Source organism: Sarcophilus harrisii, chromosome 6, assembly GCF_902635505.1.
Source record: "Sarcophilus harrisii chromosome 6, mSarHar1.11, whole genome shotgun sequence".
Lineage (NCBI taxonomy): Eukaryota > Metazoa > Chordata > Mammalia > Dasyuromorphia > Dasyuridae > Sarcophilus > Sarcophilus harrisii.
The window spans coordinates 185,693,597-185,707,639 of NC_045431.1; the positions used below are offsets into that span (position 1 = coordinate 185,693,597).

The 14,043-nt window shown below is 34.6% G+C and overlaps 1 protein-coding gene across 3 annotated transcripts in view; it reads right to left on the reverse strand.

Annotated features, from left to right (window-relative positions):
• HTT (huntingtin) overlaps positions 1–14,043 on the reverse strand; it is a 208,483-nt gene that overhangs the window by 44,362 nt on the left and 150,078 nt on the right. For all 3 annotated transcript variants that reach the window (XM_031943981.1, XM_031943980.1, XM_031943982.1), the window contains 3 exons: positions 12,550–12,727; positions 11,615–11,710; positions 23–210 (listed from right to left, as the gene is read on the reverse strand). In XM_031943981.1, coding sequence (XP_031799841.1) covers positions 23–210; positions 11,615–11,710; positions 12,550–12,727 — 462 coding nt within the window. The remainder of the gene's footprint in view (positions 1–22; positions 211–11,614; positions 11,711–12,549; positions 12,728–14,043) is intronic.

The following is a 14,043-nucleotide window of genomic DNA, read 5'->3' on the forward strand; positions in this document are numbered from 1 at the left end:
GTAGAAAACAGACTTTACTCACCAAGGGAGGCACTCTAGTATAGCTATTGACCAGTGGCAGCCTAGCAAGGCTGATGATAATGTTTTTCAGTACAGGAGTAAGGAAAGCTGGAATTCCACTATTCCTCTTGTGACCCAAAGCCAACACAGTCTGTAATGCTGCCACCATTTCCGCGATCATTTCACAAGCAGTGGTAATATACTTGGGAACTTAAAGAAAGAAACAAGTACAGTTGGTACAAAATAGTTTTATTCACAGACAAATTCATGCATAGAGAAGAAAGAAGAAATAATTCATATTCTATTAAGACTATCAACTAGTCTTATCAGACTTAAGAATTTCACATCCCACACTAGGAAACAAGCTAAGTAAAAGCAACAATACAGTAAAATAACATTTGGTAACAAAGATTTAGAACAGCAAGTTTTTCTGTTGGCAAAGAACTGAAAACAAAGTGCCCATCAATTAAGGAGGAAGCAAATTATAATAAATGGCAGTAATAGAATATTATTATGCTGTAAGAAAAAATATGATGGATACTTTGGATATCCATAAATATTTATCTAATTAGGTGAACTGAAATTTATTATGCATTTACCATGTACAAGACATTATGCTTTAAGCAATGAGGAGAGATTCAGAAAAAAGCAAAAAGAGACTGTGTTTCTGTTTCAAGAGGCTCAAATTCTAAAACAGAAGGAAACATGCAAACAACAAGGTACAAACAAAATTTAAGCAAAAGAGAAATTTCAAAGCTCACAGGTTAAGGAGAAGATATTGGAAGAAACAAGAAGCAACAATTTAAATGTCATGGGGCTACAATAAGGATTACCCAAAACCTAGCAGCTACTATGTCAAAGAACTCTAGGTGTTTAGAGTTTTATATTCCACAGAGCAAGAGTTGAGATTATGACTAAGGGTAACTTACCCAGCAAAGTTAAGTATAATCTGGTTATGAATGGTTAAAAAAAAAATGGACATTTAATCAACTCAAAGACTTTTGAGTCTTTGTGACAAAAACTTAATTTAAGGAAAAATGTGACATATAACACCCAAGAGAAATACAAAGTAAACATGAAAGACCAATTATAAGGGGCAAAGTCAAATTGTTTATTTCATATATGCGAAAATATTAGCAGTATTTACAATTGTCATTATTTGGGTGGTTGGAGAAAAAGATTTGGGCTGAACCGAGTAGGATGAAGTGATTCTAAAATAATAAAACTGTATAGGGAGAGATTAAAAAATGAGTGGCTAGAAACTGGAAACTGAGTGGATGCCCATCAGTTGGAGAATGGCTGAATAAATTGTGGTATATGAATATTATGGAATATTATTGTTCTGTAAGAAATGACCAACAGGATGATTTCAGAAAGGCCTGGAGGTAGACTTACACGAACTGATGCTGAGTGAAACGAGCAGGACCAGGAGATCATTATATACTTCAACAACAATACTATATGATGACCAGTTCTGATGGACCCGGCCATCCTCAGCAACAAGATCAACCAAATCATTTCCAGTGGAGCAGTAATGAACTGAACCAGCTACGCCCAGCGAAAGAACACTGGGAGATGACTAAAAACCATTACATTGAATTCCCAATCCCTATATTTATGCACACCTGCATTTTTGATTTCCTTCACAAGCTAATTGTACAATGTTTCAGAGTCTGATTCTTTTTGTACAGCAAAATAACAGTTTGGTCATGTATACTTATTGTGTATCTAATTTATATTTTAATATATTTAACATCTACTGGTCATCCTGCCATCTGGGGGAGGGGGTGGGGAGTAAGAGGTGAAAAATTGTAACAAGAGGTTTGGCAATTGTTAATGTTGTAAAGTTACCCATACATATAACCTGTAAATAAAAGGCTATTAAATTTAAAAAAAAAAAAATCTTAAAAAAATTTTTTTTTTCTTGGATAAAATATATAGAGAATTGACTCTATAAGAAATCAAGCCATTCTCTAATTGATAAGTGGTCAAAGAATATGAACAGATAATTCCCAAATGAAGAAAATGAAACCATTTCTAACCATATGAAAAGATGCTCCAAGTCATTATTAGAGAAATGCAAATTAAGACAACTCTGAGAGACCACTACATATCTGTCAGATTGACTAGAAAGACAGGGAAAGATAATGACGATTCTTGGAGGCAATGTGGGAAAACTGGGACACTGATACATTGTTGGTGGAACTGTGAATATATCCAGCCATTCTAGAGAGCAATTTGGAACTATGCTCAAAAAGTTCATCAAACTGTGCATACCTTTTGATCCAGCAGTGCTATTACTGGGCTTATTTCCCAAAGAGATCTTAAAGAAGGGAAAGGGACCTGTATGTGCAAGAATATTTGTAGCAGCCCTCTTTGTAGCGACCAGAAACTGGAAACTGAGTGGGATGCCCATCAATTGGAGAATGGCTGAAAAAACTGTGGTATATGAATGTTATGGAGTATTATTGTTCTGTAAGAAATGACCAGCAGAATGATATCAGAAAGACCTGGAGAGACTTACACGAACTGATGTTGAGTGAAATGAGGAGGACCAGGAGATCATTACATACTTCAACAACAATACTATATGATGACGAATTCTGATGGACATGGCTCTCTTCAACACTGAGATGAACCAAATCAGTTCCAATAGAACGGTAACGAATAAAACCAGCTACACCCAGTGAAAGAATTCTGGGAAACGAGTGTGAACCACTACATAGAATTCCCAATCTCTCTGTTTTTGTCCACCTGCATTTTTGATTTCCTTCACAGGTCAATTATACATTATTTCAAAGTTCATTTCTTCTTGTGAAAAAACATACTTTAACATATTTAACATGTATTGGTCTACCTACCATCTGGGGAGGTGAGGGGAAAGAGGGGGAAAGTTGGAACAAAAGGTTTTTGCAAATGTCAATGCTGAAAAATTACCCATGCATATATCTTGTAAATAAAAAGCTATTTAAAAAATAAAATAAAATTTTCCTGGATAAATAAAACCTATGTAATCAAAAATAGAAGGAATGCAAAAAATTGGAGGAACAGAAACCTTTTATAGACAATCTTTCAGATGGGATGTGATTAAGTTGGAATAATGTTATGATTGTAGTAAATGATGAGCTGGTCAAATTAGAAAAACCTGGAAAGACATAAGACTTATAAAGGAAGTTGTCCATCTTTTTTTTTTTTTTTTTAAATAACTTTTTATTGACAGAACCCATGCCAGGGTAATTTTTTTAGACCATTATCCCTTGCACTCACTTCTGTTCCGGTTTTTCCCTCCCAACCCTCCACCCCCTCCCCTAGATGGCAAGCAGACCTATATATGTTGAATATGTCGTACTATATCCTAGATACAATGTATGTGTGCAGATCCAAACAGTTTTCTTGTTGCACAGGGAGAATTGGATTCAGAAGGTAAAAATAACCCGGGAAGAAAAACAAAAATGCAAACAGTTTACATTCATTTCCCAGTATTTTTTCTTTGGGTGTAGCTGCTTCTGTCCATCATTGATCAATTGAAGCTGAATTAGGTCTCTTTGTCAAAGAAATCCACTTCCATCAGAATATATCCTCATACAGTATCGTTGTTGACATATATAATGATCTCCTGGTTCTGCTCATTTCACTTAGCATCAGTTCGTGTAAGTCTTTCCAAGCCTCTTTGTATTCATCCTGCTGGTCATTTCTTACAGAACAACAATATTCCATAACATTCATATACCACAATTCACCCAAACATTCCCCAATTGATGGGCATCCATTCATTTTCCAGTTTCTAGCCACAACAAACAGGGCTGCCACAAACATTTTGGCACATACAGGTCCCTTTCCCTTCTTTAGTATTTCCTTGGGATATAAGCCCAGTAGAAACACTGCTGGGTCAAAGGGTATGCACAGTTTGATAGAAGTTGTCCATCTTCAGAGAAACAGATGACTGGTAGAAATAAGCAAAGTATAGTACATATATGTGTATCAGTATATGTGTGTATATATATGTAAGTTTATAGATATCTATGTAAATGTATATATATCCACACTTAATTTTAGCCTTTTGGGGGCAGGGAGGAAGGGAGAGTGAAAAAAATTTTAAAGCAGAAAACAAACAAACAAAAAACCAAAAAGGAAGCAAAGAAAAGTTGGACAGCTATGAAAATGAAGTCATTGTTTTATATTAAATATATTAAATCCTCTCTTATGTCTGGCATGTACATGGCAATTTTTTTTCTATTTAAGCTTAAAATAAAAAATATATGTAAAAAAGATTTATATAATACATATGGAAGGGACCATCAGGAGGAAGAAGGAGGACAGGGGTTGAGGGCTTTGTGTCTGGTAAAGACTTCTTGGAGAAGGTGTAAGCTGAATTTGAAGGAGAGCTGGGAGGCAGGTGGAGAGGGGAGATCTGGTTGGGAGGAGGTTTGTGAGACATGATCCCCTGCTCTTGGAAAATGCACTTTGAGGAGATGAGAATGGGAATAGATCCAAGGCAGAGGCCTTGAGCATAAGGGAATGCAAAAGACCAGGGTGAAGTAAGAAGAGCTTTGTGCTGGGGCAGGGGCAGCTGTGATTGGAGAGAATAAGACAATTACAAAAGGTGGGGTGAAGGTAGAAAGGAAAAGACTTCTCAACAGACTGAGTATGTGGAGTTATGAGTCTGTATGACTGGCAGAATGCCAGGGACCCCAATTTTAATAGGAAAGTTGAGAAGAGAAAGAGTTGAATTTGAGATGCACATGTGACATCTGGCTTAAGATGCCAACAAAGCACTGGTATATCATGCTTGTTTTGCTGACACAGTAAACTAACTGATATGTAAGGTCAGAGAGCAAAGTGTTCTCTCTTCTAAAAGAAAAAGTAAACTAAGAAACTGCTTTTTACTGTCCCAGTTAGTGGGAAGAATAAAGTATAGTTCCTTTAAAAAATGAGGGAGCTTCAGGGCAAAAACAAAACAGAGTAAGCCCAGAATCTCTCTCTCTCCAGAAGGTGGAGTTAACCTTTGGGAGATGATATATATACAGGAAGCTCTTAGAGCTTGAGTTAGTTACTTGAGAGAGTTTTCTTGAGAGAGTTTTTACTTATTCCCATGAGTTGGGGAGGGGCACTCTGCAGGAAAGCCTGTAAGCCCTGTCTTCGAGGCAAGAGATTCATTGCATCTTCTACCTTGGTGCTGGCTGGAGGCTGAAGAAAGCAGAGGCAGAAGCCAAGGACAAAGCTGCAAGATCTCTTGGCTTGAAGATAGGGCTTGTGGGCCTCCTCCCAGAGTGCTCCTCTCCGATCCCAGTCAATGCCCCCAAGAAAAACTCTCTCAAGTGGCTTACTGGAGCTGTATTTATGCTACTTCTCCGAGAGTGGGATTGTGGGATATCTCCCAACATGCTCTCTGGCCCTAAGGGAGGTGTGAATTCAGATATCTTTTTCTAAACCCTGAATTATCCCAAACGTGTGAACTCCATTGAGTACTTAGATACTTATGAGCTCTCTAAACGTGTGAACACAAGCACTGTTTCCATCAGTTGTACTTAATACCTTGTTTCAAGTTCTGGCCCAAAATATCTCTAAGATCAAATCAATCATTGAATCATGACAAATTAGATAATTATTATCTCTATCAACTCCAATGGCTTAACAGTTTGTAAAGATTCCAACAAGTAAGAATAAAGAGGAAAAAGGAAATCATGACATGAGGAAGCCAGACAAGTGTGACATAGAACCTGCAGAGCCCTTGGCATGAAATAATACACATGAGGCTCCTTCCACAGATACGGAGGAGAAGAGGATAGAAGAACATCATACACTCCATGGGAGATCTACAGGAGCAGGAACAAAATAAACGATCATTACAGAATAATCCAGAATACGACAAAAAGAGGAAATAAATTAGGAGTTTTGGAAACAAATCACAAGACTGACTAAGAGGCATGATATAGTAAGCAGTTAAAAATTCCAATTATCCAGGCTTCTGATGGATTCATAAGGAGACTATCACCCAACAAAATGAAAGTTTTAAAAACCCATGAAGTTTTTAAAAAACTACAGAGAAAAGAATGGCCATAACCACTGTGAGCAGGAGACTGAAACAAGAAAAAAAGAACAGGCAAAGCTGCCCGAATTCTCTTGACATCTCTCACTGCTAAGGAGAATGGGAATGAACCAAAACACTTAACAAGGAACAACCAGGCAAGAGAAGCAAGAGGGTACTAAGATGACCTTCTCCTCTACTGGATAAGCCCCATTTATCAGGTTGAGAATGAGCTACACACTCATAGCCTGAAAGATTTAGACCTATAAGGGCAAAGTTTGTCCATAACATTGGAAGGACCTTGAGTAAAGGGAAACTACCAGAGGATGATAAAAGGGTAAATGTTATCTGGATTTTCATAAAGAAAAGAGAATGATAAATGAGGGACTCTGCATCTGCAGAAAATGAACATGTTTCATTAATAGTTCTTTTGAACCAAAAGTGATTTGTATAATTATTCAAGAGTTCAACTTCTATTTTGTATTATTTTTCTTAACATTATTGAAATCCATACATATACTGTTCTCCTTACAATAATTAGGTTAGTGAATATCTAAGAAAATAAGAAGAAATCACTAAGGGCAAGCCCATCTTCATCAAGAATAGGTCATATAAAACTAACTTTCTTATTTTTTTTCTTTTTTTAAAAAAAATTCTACTTATTTTAGATAAGATAAAAAAATAAGAAAAAAATAAAGAAAAATAGAAAAAGAAAATAAAAATAAAACAGAACAAAATATTGTCATGTACCCAGAAGAAGAGCAGGGAAGATTCAAAATCTGTAATAATAAGTTTCCATTTCAAGAAAGGATATATAGTAGATAGAAGAAATTATATTCATAAGTATCCATCTTTTCTTTACTTCCTTGAAAGTTGTACTTTTATTCTCTGCTGTGCACTTTTTTTTACTTTTATTCCTTTTTTTCCCCTTTAATCCCCCCATATCTCCCAAGCAGGCTATAGTTAAGCAAAGATATATTTACACACACACACACACACACACACACACACGCGTGCGCGTATATAACTATACAGATTCATACGTGGAGCTACATGCATACATATCTACATATACTCACACATATATATTCACATGCATACACCCATATGTAAACATAAATTTAAAACAGTATTAGTATGGCTGATATATAATGTAGATTTCTCTCTTGATTAAATATTTAAGGTTGACTTTGTCTAAGATCAATGATGACTAGCTATATTTTTTTTTCCTGATAAATTCTACCCTTAATCCTTGTTGTAGTGAATGTGCTAATTCTTCTTACTTAATTCTGCTCCTTAATTTGCCTGCTATTACTTAGCACGGATCCTTCATTCAGGAATCCCTCCCTTGACTTTCCCCCCCACCCTTTCTCCCTTATTTCTTTATAGATTTTGGAGGGTGCTATCCTCTTCATGGTATATATGCAGTATTGCCTTTTTAACCCATTCTTATATTCATTAGATTTTCAAAACTATGAGCTCACCTCCCCCCTTTAATGCTTCTGGGTCTATTCTACCTCTGTAACTCATGTGTATAACAATTACTATTTTTACTTTTTCCTAGACAGTTTTGCTGCTTAGAGTCAGATCATATTCAGCCCTGCTCCAATCTTAATTTTTAGCTACCTAATTAACGATATCAATTTTAAAAAAAATTTTAATAGCCTTTTATTTACAGGTTATATGTATGGGTAAATTTACAGCACTGACAATTGCCAAACCTCTTGGTCCAATTTTTCCCCTCCTTTCCCCCACCCCCTTCCCCAGATGGCAGGATGACCAGTAGATGTTAAATATATTAAAATATAAATCAGATACACAATAAGTATACATGACCAAACTAACAATATCAATCTTAAAGATATGGCATATATTTCCATGTAGAAAATAAATGATTTGTCCATGTAAGTTCCTTAAAATTAATCTTTGATATTAAATCTTAGATGTAAAATTTTCTATTGAGTTCAGGTTGGGTTCCAAGTTTTGAAAATGTGCAAATTTGCTGAATGTCCATTTTTTTTCATCCAATAATATTATGAATAATTTTGCTATCTCCAGCAAAATTATAAAAACATCATATCCAATGTTTTTGATATGATTTCAGGACCTGCAGTCTTTTATTGTGGCTGCTAATAATTCCTGTATAATTCTAATTTTAGCTTGTATTTAGTGTATTTGAATTATTTTTTTTTTAATTTCTTGCAAAATTTTCTCTTTGATCTGGGAATTCTGAAATTTGGTAATAATATTCCTATTTGTTTTTCACAAAGAATCTCGTAGGTGGTAATCAGTGCATTTTTTTTTCTATTTCTACTTTCCCCTCATGTTTTATCACTCCAGAACAATTTTCTTGGATGATTTCTGGCATTACTGTGTCAAGGTTTTTTGTTTGTTTGTTTTGGTTTTGGTCATATTTCAGTTAATTCAATTATTCTTATATTTTTTCCTTCTTGATCTGTTGTTTTTCTATTTTCTCATTCTTTATAATCTGTTTTGTTCTTTCTTGATTGCTCATAGTTTCACTGGCTCCCCCTTGCCCAATTCTATTTTTAAAGAGTTATTTTCATCTTTTAAGGCTCTACCTCCTTTTCTAGTTGATTAACTTTTTTTTCATAATCCTGTTTTTCTTGGCTGGTTTTTACTTTTTTTTTTTTTTTTTTTTTAAGTTTTTACTCAATGTGTCTCATTTGATTTTTAAATTCTTTTCTTCTATAAATTCTCTCTGGGGAGGGAGCCATTTAACATTACTCTTTGGGGTAGCTTTTTTTTTACTTCAGTATCCTCCTTTGAAGAGGAATCCCAATCTTCCCTGATCCCATAGTAAGTTTCTATGGTTGGCTTCTTTCTTCTTTGCCTGTTCATTTTTTTTTTTTTTTAAATGAGGAGTATTAGGTTAAGCACCTCTAATCTCAAGGTGGGGATATGGTGCCTCTAGCTTCATTTCAATTCTCCCCTCTGACCTGGAACCCTAAACAAAAAACTCTTCCCTCCTGCAAATGCCCACAGCCAGCAGCATTTCTCCCTCCTTTCCAGTATTTCTATGGAACTAGCCCTGAGGTGTTTGCATTTTACACTAATTAATCCAGGTATGGGATCTTTCTTTGGATCTTCTTGGATTGTACCAGGAGGATCCCTGTTCTTCCCCAAGAGTTCTTGATTTTTCATTACACTTTGTTTATCCTGAGGCACAAAATTACTCTGTTTGTGGAAGAAATCTGGAGAGTCTAAAATTTACTGACCTACGCTGCCACTTCATCTTATCATTTATATTAATAGTATTTCATATTTCCTATCTCAATGTTCTCATGCTGACAACACTCCTTAAAGCTCTAATATCATGCTTGTGATGCATATTGAATATGCAGTCTGATAAAATCCCCAAATCTTTCACAAATGAGACTAGCTTTTCCCATCTTTTATTTTGGAAGCTGTTTTTTTTAAATCCATATAAAAGCCTTTCCATTTATTCTTTTGGGGTTTTGAATCACCTGCCAATTGGATAAATGTAGTGATCTTTATCTGAATTAGGTGAGTTCAAAATGAGCTGAATGGCTAGACTCAAAAAGGAAATTAATGAAATAAACCAAATCAGTTCCAATAGAGCAGTAATGAACTGAACCAGCTCCACCCAGTGAAAGAACTCTGGGAGATGACTAAGAACCATTACATTTAATTCCCAATGCCTATATTTTTGCCCACCTGCATTTTGGATTTCTTTCAAAGGCTAATTGTACGATATTTCAGAGTTCGATTCTTTTTGTACAGCAAAATAATAGTTGTTCACATATATTTATTGTGTATTTAATTTATACTTTAATATATTTAACATCTACTGGTCATCCTGCCATCTAGGGGAGAGGGTGGAGGGAAGGAGGGGAAAAATTGGAACAAAAGGTTTGGCAATTGTCAATGCTGTGAAATTACCCATGCATATAACTTGTAAATAAAAAGCTATTTAAAAAAAAAAAGGAAATTAATGATTCAATATCAATTCAGATAAAAAAATTCTAGCGATGTGACCTAGGGAATTGTGCTTGACCCCTGTACTGCTTAATATTTTAATCAATGACCTAGATAAATAAAAATTTAGTTAAAGGCCATCACATTTATCCGATTGGCAGGTGATAATAAAGCCCAAAAGGATCTTACCAAACTGTATATTCAATATGCATCACAAGCATGATATTACAGCATTAAGAAGAATATATCAGAGAGATGAAAATGATATTGTACATTGACCTGTACAGACCACATCTAGATGATTATTCTCAACCTGGAGCACTATGGTTAAGGAAGGCTGCTGTTAAGGAAAAAATATGCAGAAGAAGACAAGTAGGATGATACAAGGCTGTGAAATTATGACATGTGAGTAATGACTAAAAAAATAATTGAAGCTTCACTTGTAGAAAATACAATATATGAAATGTTTTGGGTTCTTCTGAAGGGCTGACATATGAAAAAATCAATAAACTTGTTCTACTTGGGCCCAGAAAACAGAACTAGGTGCAATGGAAAGAAGTCAGAGAGCTAAATAAAAGTCTGTGATAGCTGAAAATGAGTTTTCCAAAAGCAGAAAAGACAGTTTTAGGAAGTGTTAGGTTCCCTTATTCAATGTTTTCAAGCAGAGGTTGAATGATCAATTTTAGGTATGTTGTAGAAGGGATCCTTTTTCAAAAATACACTGGATTAAAATAGAATGCCCTTTTGGTCCATTAGAACTGATATTCTGGGATTCTAAGATGAGCTGAATAGTTGTGCTTGATGTCCACTGAAAAGTACAGAAATAGCAGCTATTAATATGTTATCATGAAATTAAAAATAAGGTATCCTGGGGCAGGTATCTAAGACATACATGGAAAGTTCCAAAGATGTCTATTTCTATTGATTCAGATACAAATAATCTTATCAGAAAGAAAAGCACAACAGAAACAGAAGGAACCCCTCCCCCTCCGAAAAAAAACACTGCAGACTTCAGCTAGCACAGAAATGTTACTTTCACCTCTGAAAAATCAAAAGTAAGACTTCAGAACAGAAAGAGGAATATATAGTTAAGACTATGTAGTCTGACATAGCAACACAAATCATAGTGATTCATTGTATCTAAAGAACTCATGATGTTAAAATGTCACCCACCTCTAGATGGAGAACTGAAAGACTAGGGTGTAGAATGCAGCACTTTTCTCCCTTTCTTTATTCTTCATACATTTCTCTCTTTTCCTCTCCTACTCTGCACTCCCTCCCCACCATGACTAATATGGAAATACATTTTGCATGGCTTTTTATGTATAATGGGTATTGTATTTTTTTGCCTTTTCAATGGATTAGAGAGGAGATTAAGAGAGAGTGAGAGAGAGAGAGGTGATGACTTTACTAAAAGTCTTTGAGAAAAGATAGTTTTGTATTAGAAAGAATTTTTATTCTAGTGTAGGTTGGGTGAGATGACGTTTGATACTTCAGCCAACTGTGAGATTGCATGATCCCTCCCTTCCAATAAGCTTCACATCAACAAAGATCCAAAATAGAAAATTTCTTCTTACATGGAAAAATTCTTTTGAATAAGAAAAGAAAAACTGCTATAAAACTCACCCTGCACATTTGAATCAACTTCATCTTCACTGATTCCTCTTGAAGTATTCTTCCTTCTTTCTGGACTAAGAAGTTGGTCTCCAGGTTGAACTGCAACTAAAATTACATAAAGACAAGAAAATGTTTTTCAATTATATAAATTATCATACTTTCTTAGACTTGAAAATTCAAAGCAGTGGCTCTATGTTCTGTCAATATAATAGTATAGATTTGCTGTCCTTAGATAAAACAATCACTTGACTAAGCAACAAAATCAATTTCTCAATGAGCAATTAAGTCCCAATCATAGACTAGCACTCCTTTGAGTTGATCACATAAAGCTGAATTCTTTAAACTCTTCATATTCACAAGGAATCAGAATTTTAAATTCTGGCTATATCCTTCACAATTTCTAAGATCTGGAATTTTTAGCTTTGAATAATAATCCCTGAATCTTTATTTCCAAATTATGCACCACAAATACTCAAATTAAAATAATTTATACAATTAAAGTTCAAAATAAAACTGTTATAAAATTCAATCTTTTAGAAAGTAAAATTTAAAGCATTCTCTAAGTTCTGCTAAATAATATTCAATTCTTAAAAATGTAGGCCAATGATTCTCAGTGGGCTTTTTAAAAAAATTTTTTTTTATTTAAAGAAAAAGCTGTTTTATTTTCACAATATATTAGTATTAAAATATGGTATGGAAACATTAGTGATAAATGAAGGTAGGGGAAAAGTAATTTTTAAAATGTGATTTTATTAATCTAATATTCATTTAAGACTAGGAACTTCAAACAGCAAAGAAGTGAAAGGGATCAAAAATGCAACTATAATTTAAAATCAATACTAGGAAATGTACAACTTCTAGCCTAACTGCTAAAATACTAAACAATGCCAGATCTTTTCTGAAAAAATTAGAGGAAAAAAGCCAATGATATATGTTTTACTCACTTGCTTCTAAAATAAAACGAACACAGTGAATTAGGGAACACACGTGGGTGACATACTCTACTGATGACAACATATTCCAAAGACCAGGTAGATGCAAAGTTAGACAGCAACAATCCAGAACTGCCTGTAGATCCATACTTAATGGCATCTGCTCATGTATTAAGTGCCAGGATAGGGCCTAAAATAGGAAAATGTAAATTTAAAATTCCATTAAATTTTGTTCTATGTAAAGCTTAAAACATGTCATATATGAGTATTATTAGTGTGAATTGTTGATTCAATGACCATTTATAATGAAAGCATTGTGTACAAGGGACCCTGTCCTGTGCAAGGAAATAAGAGGGAGATAAAATCGAGACAAGAGACCATCCCTACTTTCATGGCAATGAACATTTCAAGACAGGATAAGTCACAAAGATAAAACTATAAGATATAAATATAAAACTCTAAACTACAATATTACTAAATGTTGCAGACATGGGAAATGAAAGGTTGTTGTTAACTAGAGAAAATCAAAGACAGTTTAAAAGTTCCATCTTGCCTTTTATTAAAACCCAGATTTTATGTTTGTGGCAGCCCTTTTTGTAGTGGCAAGAAATTGGAAACTGAACAGATGCCTATCAACTGGAGAATGGCTGAATAAATTATAATATATGAATATTATGAAATATGATTGTTCTGTAAGAAACGACCAGCAGGATGATTTCAGAGATGCCTGGAGAGACTTACATGAACTGATGCTAAGTGAAATGAGCAAAATCAGGAGATCATTGTACATGGCAACAGCATTACCAAATCTGGTAATCAAGTCTGATGGACATGGCTCTCTTCAACAATGAAATGATTCAAACTACTTTCAATTGTTCAGTCATGAAAAAAGCCATCTACACCCAGAGAGAGAACTGTAGGAACTGAGTGTAGACAACAATATAGCATTTTCAATCTTTTTGTTGTTGTTTGCTTAGATTTTATTTTGCTTCTCTCGTTTGTTTGTTTGTTTTTTTACTGGTTTGATTTGATTTTTCTTATGCAGCACAACAATTGTTTGTTTGTGTGTGTGTGTGTGTGTGTGTGTGTGTGTGTGTATATATATATATATTGGATTTAACATATATTGGACTACTTGCCATTTGGAGGCAGGGGAAGGGGGGGAAATTGGAACACAAGGTTTTGCAAGGCTTAATGTTGAAGAACTGTCCACACATATATTTTGAAAAATAAAAAGCTTAAATAAAAATAAATAAATAAAGCCCAGACTTTAGTCTGAGAATAGGAAACTCTAAAGTAAGTTGCTTGACCAGGGCCAGGAATCCTAAAAGTAAAATACTTATAGTCTGGACCCAAATGGCATTTGTCCCCTTCATCTACCATTATAAGTCAGTAGAAGTAACCTTTCCTGTGAAGAACAATATTCTTCACACTCTAATCACTTCTATGATGTAAACTGTTTAAAAAGCAAAAAGACTTAATAAGAAATTCTACTCACTTTAAGAA